Raw genomic sequence first — 24,896 nt, forward strand, 5'->3', positions numbered from 1 at the left:
GGCAGCCACAAAATCGCAAAAAAGTAAACAAACAAACAGACAAAAGACAAAAATGAGCGTAACGTATTTACACAAAAATTTATCACAGTTGTATTATTTATATAAGTATATACACATAAATATTAATGGGGAGTTTCCAGTTTTCTTTTTTCCTTTGGCTTCGAGTGCCGTTAAAATATTTACAGGAACAGCCGAAAAGCAGGCCTCACAAATTTGTTCCTCAACGGCAGGCCAATTAAAAGAGAAAACTTTCACCATCCAATTACGCGTGAGGATTTGTTTTCTGTGTGGTGATTTTGAAGTGAACGGAGTAACAGTTTACATCTAAACATAAATGTTCTGCACTAATGGAATTTGCATTGTGGTGGACTGAAATTCGGTATAGGAACTCATTCTTCTGCGGTATGTCAGTGGTTTATACTCTTGCTAAAATCAGGACTTGTAGAAACAATTCATAGATTGCCATAACTATGTTATATAACTGAATTTTAAAAGTCTTTTAAGTACACTTGTTTTGTAATATTTTAAAGGCAAAAGTAGTTTTGGCAGAGTGTTAAAACTTCAGCGTATTTCCTCTTTCTATTTAGGTTGAATTTGTTCTGTTTTTGTGTTGGTGGACTAAATGTGCTTTTGTTTTGTCAGTATTTTGGTTATTGCTTTGGGCTTGTTTTGCTAAATAAACGCAATTGCACAGAGCGTTAGTTGAATCAATTCTGGGCTTTCGGGCTGGCCAATCATTGGTGTTTGTCAACGGGACTGGGCTCTGTGGAATTGAATCTTATTTAATTGCCCATAAATTCATTTGCGACACCGATTTCCACAATTAGGCCACCACCCAGTGGGTGGCCTGATTAAACCGCAAGGGACAATAACCAAATATCATGCTGTACTATTTTTGGTTGGCTTAAATACCAAGTATTGGCTCAGACTCACCACCGAAGTTACAATCAGGGCCAGGACGATGATGATGACCAATAGCGCGATGAGGATCCCGCGCCAATTCCTTTGGTTGGGATTGCTGGAGACCAACTGTGGAAAATCAGAAGAAAATAATCAGAAAGAACAGCAGAACATAAAGGAAATTAATTGGGAAACGATGGAATGCAAATGCTGTACATAAAGAGCACGTGCGGCTCATTAACCCTAAAGTTATGAAGGCCGGCCATGGCCATAATAAACTGGCCAGAACCGCAAATAATTGGTAGCCCAAGATGCAATTAGTAAACTGATGATTCAGTTTCCCCTTCTGTGCCGGCTCATAAACGGTTGTCCTTCCAATTTATGTCTACCCTTAAACAAACTCACACAGTCCTTGTCTTCAGCGAACATGTGGAACCACCGGCCCGGCCAAAACCCCTTGGAAATCAACGCTTAATGCATATTTAATGTTGTCAAGCAACAAAGGAACACAGAAACCCAAATTAAACACGACAAAAACTAAACTCACGCAGCCCGTACAAGTTGATACCGATTTTTACGAGGAGCTGGGTCCTTTGTCTCTGCCTGATTTCGTCCTAGCCTATAGTCTATCATGTCGCACATACATATATATAATGCCGCTTAGCCGAATAATTAATTAAGGGCTCATAAAACTATGCTCCTCTGCCAAGATAATACAGAAATGGCAATGTATTAATCAAGAGTTGCGTGCCAGAATGCTTGGGCTTATCAAATTAATTGGGGGACAGATATTTATACATTCGGTTTATCATTTAGGCTGATTTTTTTATTAAAATTGCTGAAATTTCTTTTTAACTTTATGAGTTTATATAAGCATTTAACATTCTTGCTAAGGGGGAGATAGTTACTTTTAACAATACTCAACCAAACAAAGAGCAAGAAACAAAACAAATCGATTTTCCCACAAAGTTCGTTAACTATTATTCGCCAAAATGGGGGAAAGGGGCTGGGAGAGGGCTCAATTAAAATCGCATAAATATGTTTAGCCCACAAAAGCTTCCCCTTTGGCCATTAGTGCAGGCGGGTGAAGCGCGAATCTTAATTAATAACCCGGCTCACATACAAATGGGGGACAAATTGCGAGGGAACACGTGTACCTGAGCACACGCATCCTTTGCCAGCATGTTTATTTATAAGGGATCCCCACCCCGCCCCTCGTTGTGCGGGTCCATTTCGGAAATCGCAACCAACAACCAGCAACCAGCACCAGTATTTATTACTCGCCTGGAGTTGCGCCGCAAATAATGTGAAAACAACGTAAACTGAACTATCAAACTACAATAGAGAGCTCAGCTTTTGGGAACTTTCGAGTAAGTTTGCTTCTGGTGCTGCAAGCAGCATGAAAATATTTTCGTGGAAACAATCATAATAATAATGATTTCCCGGGGCGCTTACTTTATTTGCCTTAATTGAATTGAATTTATTCTCGTCGGGAGGGTCAAGGAGTACGGTTCTTAGGACACTTGCATAAGAACAGCAGAGCCCAAAACACTCAGCTTGATTGCCGGGAAGGAAAATGCTTCCACACAAGCTCAAGTAAATATGCAAAGAGCGATCATAAATGAAATTTAAACACTCAGCTTGATGAGTTGCTGTTAGCGCTAAAGGAATTAAAAATAATGACAGTCATCAATTTGAACAAAGGCCGTGGCTGCCGCAAAATTCAATGAGTTTACTTCTGGCCTCCACGGTTAATGGGGGAATTAGAAGGATACCCGAGGAAAAATGTAACACGTGAGCAGCGCCTTCTATTAATTTCAATAAATTTTTAATGCCATGCTATTAGGCCCGGCAGAAATTAGCTGGCTGTAACTCCAGTTGGTAACGAAAGATTCTTTCTTATGAATATTGAATATTTTGAAATATTAACAGCTTAAATATTAAGTAGTTAGGTACGAAGTGTTCTTTTAGTATTTATGAGTGATAAAAATCTTATTTCTAACGTTTACAGTCTCTGCTTTTGGCTGTCAAACCTTTTAGCTTATACACTCTGTAACAATGCCTTTCAAATTAAGAAAATCGATTACAAAGTAATAAATATAAAATAAATCACTAATTAACAACACCATAAATAAACAATCGCTACAGATTGTGAGCAAAGATAGTGAGATTCGCAGTGATCTCTGTTTCCCCGAGCTGCAATAAATTAAAGCGAAGGCCGTTCGCTTTATGGGCTTTTTTCTGGCATTGTAAACTCTGCGGCCCGAATTGGAAAATATTGTAACCGAAATTGCACACAATGCGACACTTGATATATGAAAATGAAATGCACGTTGGGAAATCGCAATCGGAATGGAAATGGAAATGGATTGCAATTTAAGTGCAGCAGGAAACAAAAAAGCGGAAATGAGAGATTGCCAAAGAGAAAACCGCTTTCACCGTTTAATGATGTTTGTTCGCTGGATTTCTCCTGTTTGTGTTTGTTTTTTATTTCAGCTGACTTTTGATTATCGTGGGATTTTGGTCAAACAATGTTATCATTCCATTTTCATTGTGTCCGCAAACAGGGAAACCGGGCTTGCTCATCTGGGAAAAGCACAAGGAGTTGGACTTGATTAAATTCTCGGTTACCTGAGATTTAACCCAGAGAAAACCCGAACTGCTAAAGTATTCTTTTTCAGGCATCGTTCAGAGTTTAAATGTAAGCCACTGGGTGAAGCTGGAAACTTTAGACCGACCGAGCTTAAAAGCAGAGAATAACCAAATTAAGTCCTGCCCCCACCTGCTTTCACTATCCACTTTCACTTTCGCTTTCTCTCAGCTGGCCAGGGGGCAGAAATAATGCGAATGGGAGACTCCTGGCACCCACACACACACCTACACTCTCAGGCACAGCATTAGCTGCCTTTTGCGGTTGAGCCCGTCGAGCTGAGCTGGGCAAACTTTGGTTGCTCCTCGAGTGCAGAAAGTTGAAAGAGCCAGCTGGTTTGAGGGGGCTTATACGGATAGGGGCCAGGGAATGGGTGCTGGAGAGCCGCCAGTTATTTGCATAAGTTGTCATAGTTATTAAGCTCTGAGCGTTAAAATTCTTTGCTGCATACTTTTAAGCGCATTAAAAATAGATGCCAGTTATAGTATTTGTCGAACGAAGAGGGATAACGAGTTTGGCCGGGGTGGGGGTGGAAGTGGAGACGCCTGGCTATATCCCGCTGGCTGTCAAAGTGTCGTTTTCAATTAACTCACAAGTTGGCCAGGCAGCGCTGGAGATGGCCCAGTTAATCGCATTAAAAACCATCTGTTAGCCACTCACAAAGAAGGTCAGCTATGGCCTTCGAATTAGGACTTTGAGGAGATTCCACCATTAAATGAAATTTCGAATAATAATAATTGATAATAACAAGTCTTTTGGCTTAATGTTGGATTTATGTCAATCACTTTGTGTCAGATTTGGAATATTCATTTAAAATATAATTCAATTTAATTATCCGATCAATTTTCGGACTGACTTATCTAGATTTGACAGGTTCTAATTAACTGGTTGAGTTTAAGAGAAAATGCCTTTAGGTCAGAATAGGAACAAACATTTGATTGGTGTCAGCAAATGTAAAATGTAGTCCCCTATAAAACGAAAGTTACTAATGTCCTACAACAAACTATATAGCAATATAATTTCCCTTTATATAATATAAGAGTACATTCAAATTTATGCTGACCTCCGACCTTTGAAGCTCCTGAAGCCTCCGAATAAAATTCAGCAAAGTTTGCCTAGCAATGTTTGCTCTTCACTCAAAGCCAATGCATGGAAAACTTCTGAGCCAATGAAAGCTGACTTATTGCATTTTTCGTTGGGTTCTTCTTTAGTTTTTCCGTTCGTGAATATTGGAAACCTTGGAGGACCTGTGCCTCCCGTCCTGGGCACGCCTGTCACCTGAGGCAGCATTCCATTCGGGCAATATTGCCCTTCGCATTGTGGGGCGACATTAGTAAGCAATCTTTATGACCTGCTGCCTTCCTGCCAAACATGAAATCCATAAGCAGTCCTTCGGCTTTCGCGGCGATTGTGAAAGGGATGCAGCCATAGTGCATCCTTGCACGTTCCTTGCACCAGGCCCCGGCCAAAGTGTGTGTTGGTGAGGCCCTCAAGTGTGTATCTGTGTGTTTGCTTGTCTGTGTCTGGCTTTCCGGCATGCCAGCCCCATTGTCTACCTGTGATCCCTGCCCACCCCCTGCCATTTCGTTTGGCTGTTGTCAACAGCAGTTTAGCTCAAGGCCATAACGGCATAGCATTTGCTATAACTGTCACGTGGGTGCAAGTTCTCGGTGAGCGGGTTTTCCTCTATGTCAACACATACTCGAGCTTCCATTACACGGCCATGATTGCTTATTTTTCTGTTTTCTCTTTTCCCTTCTCGCCTTCAGCTTTTCCCAACATGCTCCTGCAGGTGTCGCGCCTGTCGGCGGTCGTTAAGTTACCTGAATTTGTCAAAATAAAATGTAATATGCCAGCGCTGACACAATTGGATGCGATGTGCAGTGGCTGTCTTGGGACGGCGGTTCAAGCAAGAGTGATTATTTTGACTCCTTTCCCTTCCCTTACTCTCCTTTCGCCCAGGAGTTGTACTTTTATGATTTTATGCTTGGCTAAACTTGATTTATTTTGGACAAAAGGATTACGGAGATGGAGCAGAAATGTCATTAATTTTGAATTACATTTTTATAGAAAATTGTTTCAGTGCTGCTTGTTATTGTTGAAAACGTTACCGAGAAAGTTTAAGTTAGCTTACGATATTGATTCATAAACTATGTTGTAACTTTTTTGTGGCTCATTACGTTTTATTATTTTCCATTGTCAAAGTCCCGGAACACACAAAATAATTAAAAATAAATATTTTAGATAATGTTAGCTCTGAAACTTGATTAAATTGACTACTTAGTTGTTTTGCTAATAATTGAGTTGTCGATGGAAATGCACTTCTGCACTAATGAACTAGGAACATAGATTTTAATCACACCTCTAGCTCTTTAAAGCCTTGGTAACAGTTGAAGAGACTCTTCTCTCTCTCTCTCCTGGACAACAACAGCTGGCAGCCAGAATTAGCATAGTCAAAACAGTTAATACAGATAAAATGCACTGCCAAACTCAATTGCTCCCATAATGGATGGGCAACACTTTGCGCTGCCAGAAACCAACTCGTCGCCGGGATGAAATCGGAGTGGAAATTCCGGCTAATTGATTTCCGCTCGACTGGCTGATTGCCATTTCGACTGGCTGTTTATCTTAGCAGCCGTCCGACACTCCCGCTCCGGCTGGCTGGAAAGTCTCATCCTGGCAACTTAGTATGCAGAGAACACACACACACATACACACACAGCACAGGGCCGACATGCGGTGCATGGCTAATTCAGTTTTGCAATTGTAGTCACTGTAGCTATAGATGTGGCACTGTGGCAATGTCAGCGCTTTGCATTTGAATAACATGCGGAATTTATTTCAATTAGCATCGCAGTCGCTGCCACTACCGCAGAGTTGATTCTACGGCGCCGCAAAGTATGCAGCCAAGCGGGAAAAGCTGACCATCAAAGTCAGTGGAAAGACGGAATAGCGGAAGAGGACGATGGCAATGCTAGAAGGAGGAAGCTCAAGTTGCCCGACTGCTCGTTGAGTCGTCGAGCGAACTTTTCCGCCTCCCCAAAGTACTTCTCAAAGTTGAAATCAGAGTGAGTCGCGACTGAAGTGGCGATGTAAGAGCTTAGTCAGCTTGTCGGCCAAGTGGAGGTAATAATAAGTCCAATCGCGAAAGGTAATCTCTGGGTAAACCAATCAGGGATTTCCGAAGTGTCACCGGAAGGCGGCCAATCCCTCTCACTAATCTATCTGCTACTGAATTTATTTATTTAAGTTGAGTAAAAATATTTATGATTAATAAAGGGAACTCTGGTACTTTCAGAGCTCCTTTCGGCTTCTCTTTGCGATTAGGATAAAGATACTTCAAAGACTGCTCTGACTGTTAACTTTAAAACTAAAAAGGAAACCCTTAAACTAACATTTAAGTAAACGTTTAAAAAAAATCATTAAATAAATCAAATAATTTCCTTTTTATTTGTGCTTTTTGTAAGACAATCTTTTTTAGAAAACTTTCTCCAAAGCTTTTAGGAATCTCGCAGTGCTATGATGTAACTAAACTAAGAATAGAAGATCCTAGCCAATACCTAGCTTATAAATAAGTTAATTAAATTGCAGAACAATAACCCTTACATTTCGCTTAAGTTCAGCTAGGCCACTTGCCAATACCAAGATTCCCTAATGTATTCTCCGGGCGCTTTTCAATTTTCCCAGCCATTAAACAATTTGAAATTTTAATACCAACAGCAAGTTTGGGTTTTCCTGTATTTCGAATACGCTTGACTAATCCCTGGAAGAACCCAGGAAGAAGGAAGCGGAGCTCGGTTACCCGTCGCGCGCACACGTCCCGGAAAATATTTGTTTTTAAAATTAATTATGCCTAATTATATTTGGGCTGAAAACATATTCGTTTTTCTTTTTGGCAGAGCCTTTCGCTCGGCTTTCCGCCAGGACGCAAGTTTAACAAAAGAAATTACCTCATCATCGTAATTATCCTGCTCAGGCATGACTCGATGTTTGTCGGCTTAGGGCGATGGATTTAGCGGAAGTCCAATGGGATGGTGGGCGAGATGGGTGGTTATGTAGATGGTTGACAAATTAAAGAAGCCGCCGGCTGTTGTCTCTGTCGCGGCCGTCGGCGTTTCTCGGCTGGATTTATGCTTTTTAGATTGCTAATCGAATCTATCAATTTCCCCGGCGATAATTTGCGAGCTCTTCCAATTTGTCTAATCCTCGAAATCAGCTCGCTGAGCCTGCTGGCATCTTGTGGGGCTCGAGATAACTGGAGTTGCTTCCATTGGCCATGCTTCCGCGAATTATTTTAAAGCTCGTCCTTGACTTTTGCCAGCTGTCCTTCTGCCCATCTGCTTCTCAGCCACTGTCGCTGTCCCTGTTGTCGCTGTCGTTTTTTTAGCTGTTGTTTTTGTTGCTAATTATGAATGGCCGTTGTTTTTGGTGTTGCCGCTTGACTTAGGAACTTGTCGTTTCGGTCCTTGCAATGCGCTTTTGCTGTTGCTTTTCCCCCTTGCCGCGTCTGTCCTTACTAATGAGCATACATTTTCAATTTTCCCAGCTGCAGCCAGCCCAGTTTTTCCTTTGTCTCGCTGGTGTAGTCGTAGTTGTTGCCGTCGTTGGTGTGGGGAGTCCTCGCCCTGACACTAATGATGCAGCATACTTTTAGGCCAAGCGCTAAATTGGAATAGAGTGGGGTTTTGGAAGGGGAAGAAAAAACACACACAATATTTTAAAATTCAGTTCTTGCTTAAGCATTTTCTTGTTGCTCTGGTGTTGTTGTTGTTGTTGTTTTTCGTCTTCTTTGTGTGTTGTTGTTAGTGCCAATTTGGTGTGTTGTGCTTTTAGCCTTGCGAGCATTTGCGCGTGTGGGTGTGTGAGTGGGTGCTTCTTATATAACATGACACATGTTCGGTGGTGCTGCATACTTTCTAGCTGCTGTGTATGTTTGTGTGCTATGTGCTATATATATATATATATGTGTGAGCTTGGCTTCTCTGGCATTTGAATGTGGGTTAAGTAGTCTAGTGTTTAAATATTTGCATAAACAAAGGCCAGTGCCCAAAAGCAGGCAATGTAAGTTCTAATTACATGTACGGCAACATTGCAGCGCCTTTGTTTCCATTCGTGTAGTAGTAGTGGGGTAGGTAAAACATGCAGGTAGCCCCAAAAAACTAATCTGTTTATTATGCAAAATGTTGCATGCGATGGAGGAGGGGCGCGGATTCAACACTTTAAACATGGCTGCGTTGTTATATGCAAATTCTAACCACGGGGCGGCAGTGAAGTGGCTGAGTGTTAATAGCATTACATTTTCAATTTAAGTTATGGCAAGTTTTTCCTTTACTCTTTTCTTGGTGCCCTTATAAGCAGCTTATAATGCAAAATGCATGTACAGTGAACGATGGCTAAGGGGGCAGGTGGGAGAGATATTCAGGGTTGGTTGTATATTATGGTGGGGTCATTGATTTTCAGAGTTAATTAATAGATAGGGGAAGTGTCAAGGGCGATATTATGCTTATACTTATGATGCGTTTAAGATTAGTGCTGGCTAATTGAACATATACATATTAATTGAATTTAAGTTTTTATATGACTTAAGGATTGATTTCTTCTCAACTTTTCCTTAACAAGTCCTCCAATGGCCATGACACAAGAACTTGTGGAGCCCCAAAAGGATCAAGCTCATGTTATCCCCGTAATCCAAAGGCTAACAAAGCTATTTTATATATCTATACTATAATTACCCTGAATGTCAGCTGTGGAGCCCCGTGGCCTGAGGAAGACAAATGACTCCAAGCCCGAATAGAACCACAAAACACCGCTCTACACTGGCTTGCCTCTCTCGGCAAAACGCTAGAAGCGTTAGCTTCGGCTTAAATAGCCAATGACACACAAATAATCTACAATGGCCCCGTGAGGGAAGAGGGGAGGGAGTGTTTATCATTCGCCTGAGTCATCTTTAGGCAGCACATTCACTGTGCACTCTTCTCTGGAACGCATTACAATGCATAAACTTTTGGCTATTGTGGGGACTCCGCCCGACTTTCACCTTAACCGACGGCCACAACTATAAATTAAAATAACATATAGAAAGAAAACACAATCTTCGCCCTAAACGTCACTTCTGGGAACAATGGAAATGTTTGATAAAGCAGCCAACATAAATTTCATTAATTTCCACGTACCCAAATTGTTTTTTGAGTTTTTTTGTTGTGTTCTTTTCTTTATTGTTTTGCTTTATTTCTGTCCCGCTTGCGTAGCCGAGCGCAAATTTTATTGTTTTCATAAAAATGATTTTCATTTTTCCCCGAACAATGTAGCATTGAAAACATCCTTGCCACGAAATAAAGCAAAACACATTTCATATTCGTGGACGCTTCCAATTTAGGACTTGACTAACGAGTACATCCTCTGGCCATGTGAGTTGCTTTTAGGATACCACAAACTTTATATGTTCTATTTAAAATATCAGTCTAGGCATTCAAAAAACTTTATAAACACAAGTTTGTTAAGAGAATTTGTACTCTATATAACAGAGAATCTAACGTTTTAAGCTTTAATAGATCAATAAAATAAAATAAACTTGAATAAATTTGTGATTCTTTATTGCGTCGAAGTGAAAACATTTTGTAAACATTCGTTATTCCTTTGAAATACGTGCAGCAATAAATATTGCACGACTTAATAGCTGGAATTAAAGTTATTATGCAACCTTTTATGGTAAGTTACCAGTTGCCCACGGTCTCAGCCTTTTCCACTTTGATATTTTGCAAAAAGTTTTATTTAGCTTGCTCTGCAACTTGGTTCCATGTATTCTGTTATCAACATGTTGACATTCATTCGAGTGGGGGACTTCCATGCCCCTTCCCCCTCAACTTTTATTGTTCTATCTCGCTCGCCGCTCAACTTCCGGCATGATGCAGCCGTGCGTAAGTCGCTTCCGGTTGAAGGTCGGGTACCCGCTCCACTCTGGCCGGAGTGCCAGCACACTCGAATACGAGTATATATCATTCGTAGCATGCCCCTGGCATTTTGCAAAAATTTTAAATTTATTGCTTCAATGAAGCGGCAAAACATCGTACACCCAAATCTACATTCGTGCAATATGAATTGTTGATTATTTTAAAAGAAGCCCCGCCCGCCCAGCATGTGGATATGTTGCCTCATATGCCACGAGTATGGTTGCCAGGGAAAATCAATTGCAGCTGCTGGAAACGTGTTGCAGGCAGGCAATTTGAGAGGACACTTTTGTGGCTTTTGCCGTCGCTGCTACGTGCCACTTATCGGTTGGACCACGGCCCATGTTGCACGTATAGAACGGCCGTAAACGTTTTTAGGGGCTTTGTGGCAGGCTGGCTGACTTGGCTGCTAGGCTACGACGGCTACGACAGCCGTAATGTTTCATTAGTGGTTGGTTCAGTTCTCCTTGACAGTGAATATCTAGTGGTTGGGGTATATTTCTCTGCTTGCATAAAACTGCAGCTGCACGGTGAAATTGTCCTTCAATTCAATTTGGTTTTCCCTAACCTATAGTTACGTTTTGGTTAACCCAAATGTTAACTTACTCAGTGACGAACTTATGACTTCTACATAAGTTCCTGCAATTTAAAACATTCTTCCAACAAAAAGCAATTTTACCAATAATTTAAGACCTTCATATGCGAATGAATATGTAGTCAGCACAAAAGTATGCAACATATATTATTCTTGTAACTTTAAAAAATAACTTATCAATGCTATTTCATTAAGTAAATGAATGTTATTCAGTAAGCAGTAAGTGCAGTTCTAATTGCATTGGCAAATGATCCAATTGACAATTTTGTTGCGGCAAACTTTGTTCCATAATTTATCGCAACGAGACCCTGTCGCCCCGCCCACTTACAGGGTGGCGCCACCGCCCATTTCAGCAGCACTTCAACAACAAAATATTGCGTAGCATAAAATTAGGCTGCCATCATTAAACGGGGCGGAAAGCAGAAGCAACTCTTGCCTTCTCTTAGCCAGCCCACCCAATGGGACACAAATGGCAAGGCCATCTCCACCCCCATCCCTTTGTTGACTATGGCGACTGCGACGAGGCTTGCACATTAGTTTTAATGCATGTTTCATGCGCCATTAGGCTTAATTAGTGGCATTCACCGCCCCCTCCGAGCTCAACTTAAATGTGTTTCAATGTAGCTGCAGAGGTCAAGGGTTGTGCTGGGATTTCGACCAGACGGCAGACTGCAGACTGACTGCCTGTCGTTCGGTGTGCACTATTATTATTGTCGCCCCACGACTGCGCAAGCGAGCTTTCAACTCCGCTCCTGCAGAAACGTTAAGCCCAGCGGTCTACGGGCATTCATCAGTCGTTCATTTATTTTAAGCGCCGCATACGCACGCGGAAGAAAAATTAAGATTTAATTAAGAAAAATAATAAATGCGTTTGGCCACGGGCAACGGGGAGCAGACAACAGTCCGCGCTTAAAGCAGGACCAAACAAATTGTCTCTTATGGCACGGCATGAGCCTTTCAGCCTTGGTGGAAACGAGATTTCCATCTCGACAGCCAGCTCTTCTCATCTTTCCATTTTGAAATGGTGCCGCACATCGTAAGCAACAATGCCGAATGCCAAATTTAGATGCTTCTGCCTCTGCCTCCGGCAAACGGCAGTTGATTTGTCTCGAGATTGAAGTGCTTTTTGGGTGGAGATTTGGCGGAGGTCAGACAAGTTAAGTTGGGCACTTCTGGCTCCAGAGGGTTAGGGCATCTTCCGCACAAGTAAGTAGTTCGGGGAGGAATATCTAAAATATATATTACATGCAATTTAAACTATTTAACGTTCCATTTCAAAAGTAAATCACTTTAGTTGCTGTTTTTAGTAAACATTTTTGTTAAGCCCGCAATCATTCAGGAGGAAAACAGCTTCATAGCCAACATCCCCAAATGATTGGGGTTAAAAGCTACTCCCGGACTCTCGCCTCGGAGCATGGAAATTATGTGTTGTGTTCCAGTTGATTTCGGCCAGCATCGCTGTTGATTCCAGATACTTCCGCCGAATGGCGCCAACACTTTATGGCCAGTACAGGCCGCGTCGGCTTAGGGCCCATAAACAGGCTAGTCGCCGGGCCATTGAAGCGGACAAAATGTTCGACATGTTTGCCCAGACAGCGAGGGAAGCACGAAGTTGGAATAGGAATAAATTTGAGCAAAGACAACTGAAAGTGGCCCCCAGAAACGAGACTAGTTAACTTGGCCTGAAATGGCCGAGACAGAGACTGAGGCTGAGGATTTTCGAACTGTAAAGCGGGGCATAAAAGCCAAATTAGAAGGGAAGTCAGCCAAAGTAAATAAACAAATAAAGACGACGACGACGACGACGGCGGCGACGACAAATGACAGGGAATAAGAGACGAGTCCATGTCTCCTCGTTTCGTTCCGTGTTTGCTTTATTTCGATTTTCCTTCTTTGAGGCACAATTTCGGTGCAAATTTATGGCCCACATTTCCAAAGAACATTTTTCACCTTGTAAAAGTCAAGACCGCGAAAAAACAAAATTACATAAAAGCCCGCAGAGAGCGAGGCAAATTTCCAGCGTGCGCATCCAAAGAATTATCAAAACAAACACGGCCACCACCTTCCCACTGTAAAAATCGGCATGAAAATATTCTAGAATAATAAACAGGCCCAGGAATGTTTAAACAGCCGTGAGAGAGCTGGAGACAATGGGCGGAAGACCCAGATATATATGGCTATATAGGTGTATAGGCAGGATGGGACAGCACCGAAGGCAAAAGTTCATCAAGATCAATAAACAAAGTGCAATCGTTCGATTTGAGATAATGTAAAAATCTACCAAAAACGTGTCGGTTGCTTATTCAAGTGCTAATAACCCCTTTGGAACGAACTCATTGGTTCTAATTTACTCGAAATTTGTTTTCCCTAAATGAGAGATTTACATTTTGTTTCTATAGTAATGTATAGGTCAAGTAGATCGGGTTCAAATAAATAAATGTGGGATTGTTTAAAATCGAATTACTCAGGATTAAACAGGTTTCCTGTGACTGAACTTTATTTTTCTGCTTCTGGTCCAAGCAGGGAAATGACTTATTTATGGTCTTCCATGAAAATAGCTTGCGTCTTGTAATTATTTATTTTATTATCGATCGGCCCCCATTAAAATGTTGCTTAAAGAATATGAAATATGGTGATTTGCCATAACATTACCCCTGCCACTGCTCACGTACGAAAATAATACTATAAATAACAGGAATTGTTTTGATTATTGCGGCAGAAAGCTTTTAATGTACAACCTGGCGTATACACAATATTTTACTTTAAGCCAACAAACAAAGCCGCAGAACTGCGAGCCAGCAAATGGAGGCGAATGCAAAGATTTTGACGTCGCTTCGATGTCTGGCTGTGTCAGACGAAGATGGAAATGATTTTAGCATCTGTTTATGAGGTCAGCCAAAAGACGCTTCCCTCTTCCTTGACAGATTGACAGATATCGGAGGTATTGAGGGGTTCGAGTGCCTCCAAAAGGAAAGTCTATACACTATTCCCAAGAATCGTTCATCGCCACGAATCATCTGCAATTTAATTCACATAAAGTTTTCAATTTTTCTCCGGTGGTCCAACAATAACAAAGTCATACAAATTAAATAGCATTATTTATTCAGGCGAAAACCGCGAGTGTGAGGACCATTAATTAAAAGGCAGGGGAACATTATTTATAGCATAATTGAAAAATGCTTTCCCGCAGGTAAAAAACGAATGAGAAATAAATTTAAATACAGCCTTGAGTTTTATTTGACTAAACTTTGTGTGGGCAGCTTCCTCCTTGATAATAATGTTACTTTAAGTGCTTGAATTTCCAAATAATTATTCATATTAACTTAAAATTCGAAGAAAAATTGTTAATAATTTCCCGAATATCATCGTGACCTACCCTTTTAATAGAGAAAACCACTCGGAAAAGTGGAAAAAACAAACATGGGAGCTCATTTGCTGGCAGATCTGGCTGATAATATATTAACTCGCTCCATACATGCAGGCACAGGGAATATAATTTCGATTTGAATTGAAAATACGCCATTAGCTGGCTATTCACGAATTCTATTTCAATTGAAGACGCTACGCTGATTGATGTTTATGGAGCGTAATTTGTTTTGCCCGCTCGGAGGCATCTTACATGGGCATATACTGGTATATCGAAAATCTGGACAAGGTGAGTCAGATTGATGGCCAGCGATTGAGTAATGAATGTCTAAGTTCGAAGTGTTTAAAGGGAAATGAGGAAAGGATTATTGAATAAAAGAGCTTCGAGGGTGAATGGTTAATAAAAGTATTTACAATAATGAAATCAATGTAGTTTATCATAATAATAATCATATTTCACCTACTAGTTAGTACCCATTGCCTACTTAATACATTTTATATTAGCTTCCCTTTGGTATTTCCCATAAAAACTCATCAAAACAAAATACAAATTTAAAGGTGAAAATCAAACATTTTTACGAAAAATATAACTTACTTTCCGAATGTTTACAGACTTTAACTTTGTTGTTAAATGTTAAAGTTGGTCTTGGCCATAAATATAAAGATTTATTCTCCATATATATCACCCCACAAAGTGGAAGCCTTTGTCTGCCTGAAACCTGCTGTAGTTGCTATAAATAAATATTTATCGAAATTCCCGCACTCGGAGCGGGCCACAGAATGCGACTAAATAAGCCGACCACAAAAACTCATTACGCTCGACAATTCAGAATTCAATGGAATTGGAAAGACGCAAGGTAGAAGCGAGAACGAAAACTATTTGAAAGGCTCTTTAGCAAATGGAATGCGCCATGGAAACTTTCGCCAATGTCCTTGCCACATGCGATGCAGTGCAGCAGCAGGCTGTGGTTCAGCCGGGCACCGCAATCGAACCACCCAATCCTCGTACTTGCAGCCATAATTTTCAATTGCAATACCAATTGATTGATAATCGTTGCTTTTTTTTGCCATTTCTGTTGCTGGTATCTTATAAATTATTCATAGTTTTCATTCCGAGCTGGCTTAAAATGACCGGAAAATTGCATTATACACATACCAATACCAATGGCGAGCGATGGCTACAGAGGAAAAGGTAGGAATGACAGGCTGGTGTGGATGCTTTCCACTCGAACATGTCATTGGTGCATTAAGGTCACCCGAGCCATGTCAGTTGTGTCCTGTCTGGCTGTTGGCCAGCGGCAACAAACATAAAATATACATGCCATGGCCATGCCGGCCATGCCACATAGTACGGCCAAGTGTCACGAAAACTGTTAAAAAGCGCTTCAGCAACTTTCACAATCAACAAACATGACAAAAACTGTATGTTCCCCCAACTCCCCCGGCCTCATTGTCCGCCACGCCCCTTTGGGTAGCTAAACAAAAACAAGTGTCAAGCACAAATACAAATACAACAAAAATGAAATGGCTAAAACTTGCTGCATAAGTTTCTAAAAGAGGGTTGGGCGGCGTCCAGTGGGTGGCCAGAGGGTGTCCTGTTAGTGAACACAAAACGCTGTTGGCCAAAAGAATAAACAATAGTCGAAATGTCTTGTGCACAATGGTAGAAGCTTATGTTCACTTTGGACAAATGTTTTCTGATTTCGTTTTAATAATAGTCTTTTATCATATCTTATTGAATTTTATTTAATTATTTTGGCTTTTACGGATATTCCAAAAGGGTTTTATTTTGACACAGCTCATAAGTTCGCCTATTAAGAACAAAAACCTTCTTTATGTATGAAATATGGTTTGTACATAAAGCCCAAGTAGCTTTCAAAAAGGTGTGTTTATGCCAAGCTAAATGTTCAAAATCAAAACTTGGAAAAGCTAAAGTAGGTGGCCTTAGCCTGACTACACAAGGATAATATAAAAGTATAAAATCATTTCAGAATGAATAGGTTAGCAAAACTTACACCCATGATGAGTACCAATCAGAATTTATTGACTTCTTGATAAATAAACATGACATTCGTACTTCCTTCAAACTAAAACCTATATGAATTAAGAACTTTACATGCTAACCAAGCTAACCCCACTATTCTAATCTCCAAACAAAATCCTCCAATAGACTTTACCACATTTAAAATCCCATAAACTTACATGTAAGTCAATCTGCCACCTAACACCGCTTAAATAACATCCCCTGCACCCTCCGCGAACGAAAGAACATATGCTTTATAAGCCAAATATAATGCCCATTTAAAGAGTATGACGAGAGATGAAATAGCTGCTGAAATGGAATTTTTACTGCATGGACATGAGTCAGCGGCAGGATGCATGGCATACGTTGAGGCGCAAATGACAATGAAAAGTGCTTTGTGCTTGAGTCTCTGTGTGTGTGTGTGTGTGTGTGTGTATGGGTGGGTGGATACGAGTATGTGTGTGTGTGTGCGAGACTTGCGTGAGCTAAACGCAAATAATGAAAGTGGATGGGCTGCACCAAAGGGAGTGAGGGGGAGAGCGAGCCAGAAACGTGAGATGGAAGCAGTCAACAAGCGAGCGCAAAGTGAAAGTGGAAAGTGCACTCAACACGAAGTGCAGCAGTGTGTGTGTGCGAGCACCTCCTGTATATATGTGTGTGAGCAGTACTTATGTTGCATACTCTAGGGAGCTCGCGCTCAAGATAAATAGCTGTGGGTGCCAGAAAAACAAATCTGAACACCGCGTTGGCTCCCTTTTTTTACCCACCCCTTTACCCTCTCTCAGGCGCAGTTCTTAAAACTGAAAATGGCGGCGAACTTGCCGAAAAAGATGAGGTAAACTTTGCAAATACTCTGAGTTTCTGGTCATAATTAAGTTAATTAAGGCAAGGTAACAAAAAGTTTTCCATATGCCGAGTAAAAAAGTACACCATTTAAATTTGAATTTAAATAGCTGTTCCTTGGCTTTTCCCTATTTCGGTCTCTCCTTTTCCAAAGCCATTGCAAGGGTTCCCTTCGCACATGTGGAACTGGTCCTCCACGTACCTGGGCCACGTTTTTATTTGCATATCATTTAGTGCTCGTACCGGCTGAGGAATGCTACCCAGAAAGAACAAAAAAGGCCTAAGACAAACTACCTGACTGAACAAACGAAATTACAACACATAAGTATACACAGAGAGAAAATATGCAGTGGGTTCTAAACTTTCATGTGACGTTTCGTTTTATTTTGAAGTCATGTGAATCTGCCAAGTGAATGCATTTTGAAATCAAGAAATCATTTCAGATGTTAAGTTAAATCTCTAACTAAATAATTATCCCTTCAGTTTTATCAGGCAAACTTGTTACACTGCGAATATAACTTCATTTGCTGCTAATGTTACTTTATTCATTTTATTATTACTTATTTTAAGCAACTTAAACAATCATCACTGCATTCAGTCCTGGTATTATATTTCATATTTAAATAAAAAGCATTTTAAAAACAAAGCTTTCTACTTTTCCTTTTCAAATATAAATCACGACTTCATGACAATTTTTCCCTGTTGAAAAGCTTCACTTATTTTCATTGGGGAAGGCAACCCAGTCAGCAATTTGCTTTAATATTAAATGGGTAACGAACCGTAAGAAATATGAACGTGTTATATAGTTTGATGCGAACGCATTTCGGCCAGAGCGTAATGCTAGGAATCATTGGGGAGGCTCCCCAGACGAGTGGAGGAGGAGAGTAGTGAGGAGAATACAGGGGGTGGCAGGAGGTGGGAAAGTGCCTGCAAGGTTGAATGGACATGGCATTGAGCGGCGACTGAGTGTAAGAGTGGGTAGGTAATGCAAACGGGTGGCTTACAGTTTTGTCCAAGCAGAAACTTTTCTCGAACTTTGATTAAGTTTTCACTGTGAAGGAGAAAAGTTTGCAGAATCATTTGCCTAGGAGAATATGTTTGTCAGTGAAAGCTTATGATTTCGCCAGATTAATTGCTCAATCTCAAAAGTTTTTACTGAATTAAAACAAAATTTTCCCTCTGCTTGTCAAAAATATTTCATTTATCATGGACTTTTTCTGCAAATGTAAGAGTAAGTAAAGTCATCCATTAGTCATCTTTGATTGGACTTCATAAGTCTGGAGAAAATAAATGCTAAATTATTTCATACTTTTAGCTAAAATGTTTCAAAAGGATTAGTTCTCTTACTCTGCAAGCGAAGTAACTGTAGACTGTAGATGAAAATAGCGATATATTCAATCTTCTGCACATACTAACAGGTGACTACAATCCATCTAGCCCTTACTTAATAACCATTCTGTGAACTGTGAAGCAACACAATCATCCATCAATTAGGCCATATCTTGAACCAGCTAAATCCGTTGACTTTCTTCTGCTGCTCTCAAAACTTTTGAGGCCAACCTTGGGCGCGCATCTTAGTAGAAGTGAAAATTGTTGCTTCCTTTGTGAGTGAGTGTTTGTGGGTGTGGGTCTCTTGTACTTGCAGATGTAAATGTGTATATACTTTCTCTGTGTATATGTGTATTTCTGCGACTGTCTGGGAGCGTGTTAGAAGATGAGGCTGTGTGCAAGGTGAAGCGCTCTGGCGGCAGAGACATTCAAATTTAAATACAAATGTTGCACGTGCCCTCGGAGGTGATTCTGCACAATCCTCCCGATGTGAGCTATATCCGAACGTGTGTGCTAGCCTGTTTGTCAGGGTGTGCGTGGATGTGAATGCTGGTGTGGGTGGGCTCATTTCGGTGATTGCGCTGCTAAGGTTTAATAAAGCAACACCAAGACGACGTCGAGCAGGACGATTACGGGGAATTGCTTGGAGAAATGGCAGCCATTCGGAGGAATCGAGGAATCGAGGAGCAGAGTGCCGTAGCCTCGTGTAATAAAGCAACTTACCGGCATAATTGGCACAGCAGCCGCAGCCGCAGCTGGGAATAAAAAGTGGAAATACAAAAAGCATAGCATAAGCAAAAGGCGCACACAAAACTTCAAATTGAAACGAAATGAAGTGTGAAGCAGCATTATCCTCATAAAAGCCTTGGCCAGGCACACAGCTTGTATTTTTGCGGCGCTTTCCAGGTGAGAGCGAAAATGTCTATAATTGTTTTCGGTGTGTTTGCTTAGCTTAATTAAAATGCCCAGCGCAAACACTAAAGTGGGCTCAGAGCAGGCCACAAAAATGGAATATATATATATATATATATTATATACTTTTTATCTTCTTTTTGCATTCGCAGTCCTATCTTTTGGTTGCCTCCTAATTTACCCTGGAGCTGGCCTCGTGATAGGTCGTTTTGTGGAGTCAATGTCCTGAAACTGTTCCCAAGGGGCAATGCTAGGCACGGGTAACTATTATAAAAACAAGATATTGCTGTTTTAATTTATTCATTAATTTATTTATTTAAGAAATTCAAGAGTTTTATTTTCTCTTGGTAACTATATGTCCTGCAGACTTCTGTTTAGCTAGCCTTTAAAATAGTAAATTAATTTCCTCTCTCCTTCTGAATATTTTATAAACAAAGTCAAGTTCTTGCTCAAGCAGCTTGTCTAAGACTGTGTAATCTTATTTAAATCACAATAGATTGCAAATTTCAATGATTAATCAGCAGGAAATGACTAGGGATGTAATGCATTTAGTTTGTTGTGTGAATTTGCCTAAAGATGTGATTATGCTTGGCTATCTTAGCCAGGTGATTTGATTACTTAAATTCGGATTTTAATAAAATAAATGATCCATACGATCCTGATTAACTTAAGGAATAAAAGGAATTAAAGCGCTTGGGAAATATTTGAGATAGTTAATTGGGTTGCTTTGTCTAGCCTTAGAAGGAAATAAATTGACAAAATAATCCTGACAACTACACTCTAGTTTATACTCTTCTTTAAAAAACATTAACTAAGGCATTTCAACCATCTTGAGTTCGCCCTGGAGCGCGTGTAATCTTATTCAATATTGCTACACGTTCACGACTCTGGGGCATCTCTATCCTACCACCTGCTGCCTGTCCTGGCTCCCGTTGACAGGCTGGCTGCTGGATTCGGTGTTGCTGTTGATGTTGCCGCTGCTGTTTACCCGGTTTTTGTACAGCAAAAAGCAATTTGGTCTGCCAGCAAGTGGGCTTTGGTCCGTCGTCTCTCCTTTGAAAGCCTTTTGTGCTGTCTGTCGGCTGGATGTCCTGCTCCTTCTGTGTCCTCTCATCCCCCGAATCAAGCCATTTTATGCTGTATCCATTGCTGCTGTTGTCGTCGTCGTCGTTGTTGTTGTTGCACTGCGGTGTTGACACCCCGCTGGCTTGGCACTTCAATTTTAGAACGATAGTAGCAGCAGCAGCAGCAGCAGCAGGAGGAAAAAAGTAAAAAAAGAGACACCCTCACCTGCCTAATGGTCCGTGCTGGATGTTATAACCGGACATTCGCGACCATAACTCTAATGGACACGCAGGCGTGCGAAGGAATGGCCTTTTCATTCATTTTTTTAGTACATAATCTAAGCTATTAAAACTCAGTGTTGGAGATGACAGTGCGTATACGTAATGCGGCGAGATTGGCCCAAATTGGGTATTCGAAAGGCGGCCTGTAATTGCCGAGCTTTGCGCCAAACGAAAATTCGCATAAAAGCTGCCTTTTTATAGGTTCATAATTTGATGGAATTTCTGCGAGACGGAATTTCAAAGTTCACCCTCCGTTTGGCTGGCAGGTTAAGCCTTTCGTTTACTGTGGAATTTCTTGAGATTAAGCCCGACAAGAAGCCGCAGGAACCGCATTCATCATCCATCATCCGCCGGGTGAAGCATCCGCTCCATCAACTACATAGCATTTTGCTAATGATTGTGTGCCAGAAGTCTTCACCTCAAACTTAACCGAAAAAGCAAAAAGCGTTTTGCTGCCGGCGAGCGCTTCACACCGATTCGGAAAGCATAATATTTTTGAAGGATGAAGGATGTGTGCGTGCCGTCGGACTTGACGGAGAACTTGAAACGAGCGTAGCATAGTTTTCCGGGCTGTGCGAGACGCCCCCGAAAACTCGCACTTTAATTAAAACGGCGAGCAAACACGAGTCGAGAATGTCGGCCTGATGGCTGATGGCCATCAATCAAAATGACAAAATAAAATGTTTGTTCGCCCAGCGAAGGGGGGCGTGGCTCTGCAGATAATAATGTGCATTGACAAAGCCTCGTCAAGTATGCAAAGGCATTCGGATTCGACTGTTTGCAGCTGTCGAAAATGAAGGGACCATAAAATGTTCTGCCAGCAGGGACAAGGCGAATGAAATTTATTGCCCTGTTGTGATAAACGTGACGCTCTCTGCCAAGGGCCACGCCCTCCGCATGTGGGCGGGGATGAGCAGGACATTTTACAAGTGCCTGTTACATTTGATTTGTGTGTGCGCCTGTTTGCCTGCCGAGGAAAAGCTGGCATTTTCCGAGGCCTCTGAATGGCTGACAACAGGTTAATGCGAGCCAAGTGGCTGCGGGCTGGGGCCTTTTGAATAATGAGGCCAGATTGATGATCTTTAATGGCTGAACTTGGGCACAAGTTGGCCAAATTAAGTTGTAGACAAAAATTGCACTAACTAAGATAAATTTCAGCTCAAGGGCTAGTCAAAATAAGTATTAGAGAGGAAGGGACTTCTATATTTTTGTTTCCTTCAGATCAAAATCATTCCGGAACCGAGATGTTGCTTTATTTTAGAAAACAGAAACAATAAATTAGTTTATATAAATTGGCACCAAATTAGTCTCCGGAACAAACTGTTTATTTTGAATAAACTTTGATTTAAATTCAATAAAATGTTCCCAAAATCGGAAACGGAAACGGAGGTGACTGCATTCGTTATTCAAATCTACCTGGCGGCCAGAGTTAAAGCCAAAGCCAAAGCCAAAGTTCAAATGCAAGTAAAAGCCCTAACCGGATAACTGATAACCTAGAAAAGCTGCCGTGACAGAGGGAAAAGTTTGCGTTCAAGGTTCAATCAACTTGGCCTGGAATATTTGCTCAAATTCGTGTCCAACCCGGCGTATGCTCGACATTGGCCCTCACCATGTTTCACTTGGCCCGCGACCTTCGTCCCTCCCTCTTCACGTGAATCGCTTTAGTAGCTTGTTTTGACATTTTTCCATCTCACTTTTTTTCGACTTTGTTTCCACCATTTTGGGACCGCGTTTTTGCGCTGGATTTTCATACCTTTGCTGGTGCCCGAAATAAGCCTAAAAGGTAGAAAATTTACCCGGAAAAAAGGGAAATTCCACAAGAGTTCCACCAACTGCATTTGCATTCCTTTTTTCGTAATTTTTTTTTGCAGTTTTGTTGGTTCTCTTCTCCACTGAGCTGCCAAAACCAAAGAGCCAGTTGGCCAGTTTGAAGGCTCAGATAAGGACTCTTGGAAATTAATGCGCGATTTCTTCCTCTCAATGGTCTTCTGTTTTTGGCAGCCAACTTGGCCGGGCGATAAGGTTTAGTTTGTCTGTGTGCTTTAGGTTAACCTCACGATTTTCGGGCCAGTAAACGCATAAAAAGTAAGAAAACCCTCACGGACATATGAGGGGCGTATACATCACGTGGAAGTGCCCGCCTACTTTTCTCCTCTTCCGGGCGGCAATGCGGCAATAATCGTAAAATAAAAATTCGTGCAAAGGCAACAGAAGGTGACCAAGACGCTGGCTTGGGATACCCTAATCCTATTGAGCATATTATTTGTAAGTTCCTGTTGTAAATTGCTCGGAAAGCAAAGGCAAAAGCCTTTTCCCCTTTTAAAATTAAATATTTGCTTTTTGTTGGACCGAACCGCCCTCGACAAAGCTCACGATAATGTCCTGCGGCTAAAGAGTATTAGCCATTGATGAATGGTCAGAGTTCAAAGAGCGGGAAATTCGATGGCAAATGAAAATAAATATAAAATTAGCAGTAAAAGTTAGGGGAGGGGCCCGCGCAAGTCGGCATGCAAACGCGTTAAAATGCGAAATTCAATTTGGCGGCGCTGAAACGGGCAAAGGGCAAAAAAGGCATGCCGCAAAAATTCGGTCTGTGAAAAATGTGTGTCTGTGGGTGGGAGTGGGTGTGTTTTTAAAGTGTGCTGCTTTAAAGGCGGGAATTCCGCTGCTTAAGGCAAAAGACAGCTGAAAGGACGAGCCTTCCTCGGTACTCAGAACTCAGGACTCACCACAATGCGCCTGACACGTGTCATTTTGCGGTAATCGCCCAGCTTGAGGCCTGGCAGGCGAACAATTTCCCGGGATTTTGATTCGTATTCGGATTTGGATGAAGTGTGAGACGCGACCGGCGGTAGGAGTTAAAGTTTTTCCTTTCCGATTTCCTTTGCACTTCTGATTGCCGCCTGTCAGCTGCAGTTCGAGTCTCACAATTAGCGACGGCAAATGCAAAACTTCGCCACCGCAGGATACTTTCGAGTTCCTCTTCCTTAAAATACCACAACACTTGCTAAACTTGGTTTCTCTAAGTCACTTTTCACTCTTCATTTGTGTTCACCCGAGGAAAGTTCGTGGAAAATTTGAAATATCCTTTGTTCAAGATTCTAGTTTTCCTAGGAGAATTTTTGAGTTTTTTCGCCTTGTTCTTTTCTGGTTCGTATCTTTTCACAGCGTTTGGCCTGATTTCCTTTGCTATCGACCGCTGCGCCAAACGTCTCAGATGAAACTGAACGCTGCCCGAGATTCGCAGGCAGATGAAATACCCCTGGAAAATCCGTGTGGCCAGGCCAGGAGCAACAACAAAACTGCGCCGAAGAGCGCAACTGCTGCTCTCCGGCTCTCTTGCCTGACTTCTGCTCTCAGCGCCGCTCTCACGCGGCACCCACTGCGTATACGTAACGTCACTACAAAAACCAGCTGTGAGCACAGTGGCACGAAATGTAGATAAAATTGTTCAACGAGATTATTAAATATTTTGGTTATTTACTTATTAATAGTCAAAACAAACGATGACTTGAAAAATTAAATTAATAAAATTTAAATTAGTTTTCGTTTATTTTTATTGAATTTTTTATTATTAAGAATTTACTTTTACTTGTTTTCTTTTCAAATTAACAAAACAATATATGTTCACAGTAAAAATCTTATACCCAAAACAATATATCCAATAACTTTCTCTTTCAACCACCCTCGACCCACTGTTTTGTATATTTCCGTTCGTCGACAGTTTTCTGCCAGTGTAAGAGAGATGGCAAGAGAACTTTTGCACTTTTTTGTTGCCGCTGAGAGAAAGCGTTCAGAGAGTGCCTCCTTTTTGCTTGATAAAAGTTTTATTTTCCCAAACAAATTGCAGAGGCAAAAAAGTAAGGCACGCGGACAGCCCGAAAGAGGGAGTTTCGGGATCGGAAAAGCGGAAAGGGATTCAGCTGGAGTGGAAGTTTTTGCTGTTGGAAAAGGGAATGGGTAGGGGGTGGTGGATGGTGGATGG

At 41.3% G+C, this 24,896-nt stretch overlaps 1 protein-coding gene across 1 annotated transcript in view; it reads right to left on the minus strand.

The window, feature by feature from the left end:
- LOC108107078 (inactive dipeptidyl peptidase 10) overlaps window positions 1-24,107 on the minus strand; it is a 36,031-nt gene extending 11,924 nt beyond the window's left edge. Inside the window, 3 exon segments of the mRNA XM_017214450.2 lie at window positions 934-1,029; window positions 7,501-8,212; window positions 23,641-24,107. Of these exon segments, the coding sequence (XP_017069939.2) occupies window positions 934-1,029; window positions 7,501-7,530 (126 nt within the window). The 5' untranslated portion in view covers window positions 7,531-8,212; window positions 23,641-24,107.
- Window positions 24,108-24,896: the final 789 nt, after the last annotated feature.

Source organism: Drosophila eugracilis, unplaced genomic scaffold (genome assembly GCF_018153835.1).
Source record: "Drosophila eugracilis isolate 14026-0451.02 unplaced genomic scaffold, ASM1815383v1 contig_952, whole genome shotgun sequence".
Classification (NCBI taxonomy): Eukaryota; Metazoa; Arthropoda; class Insecta; order Diptera; family Drosophilidae; genus Drosophila; species Drosophila eugracilis.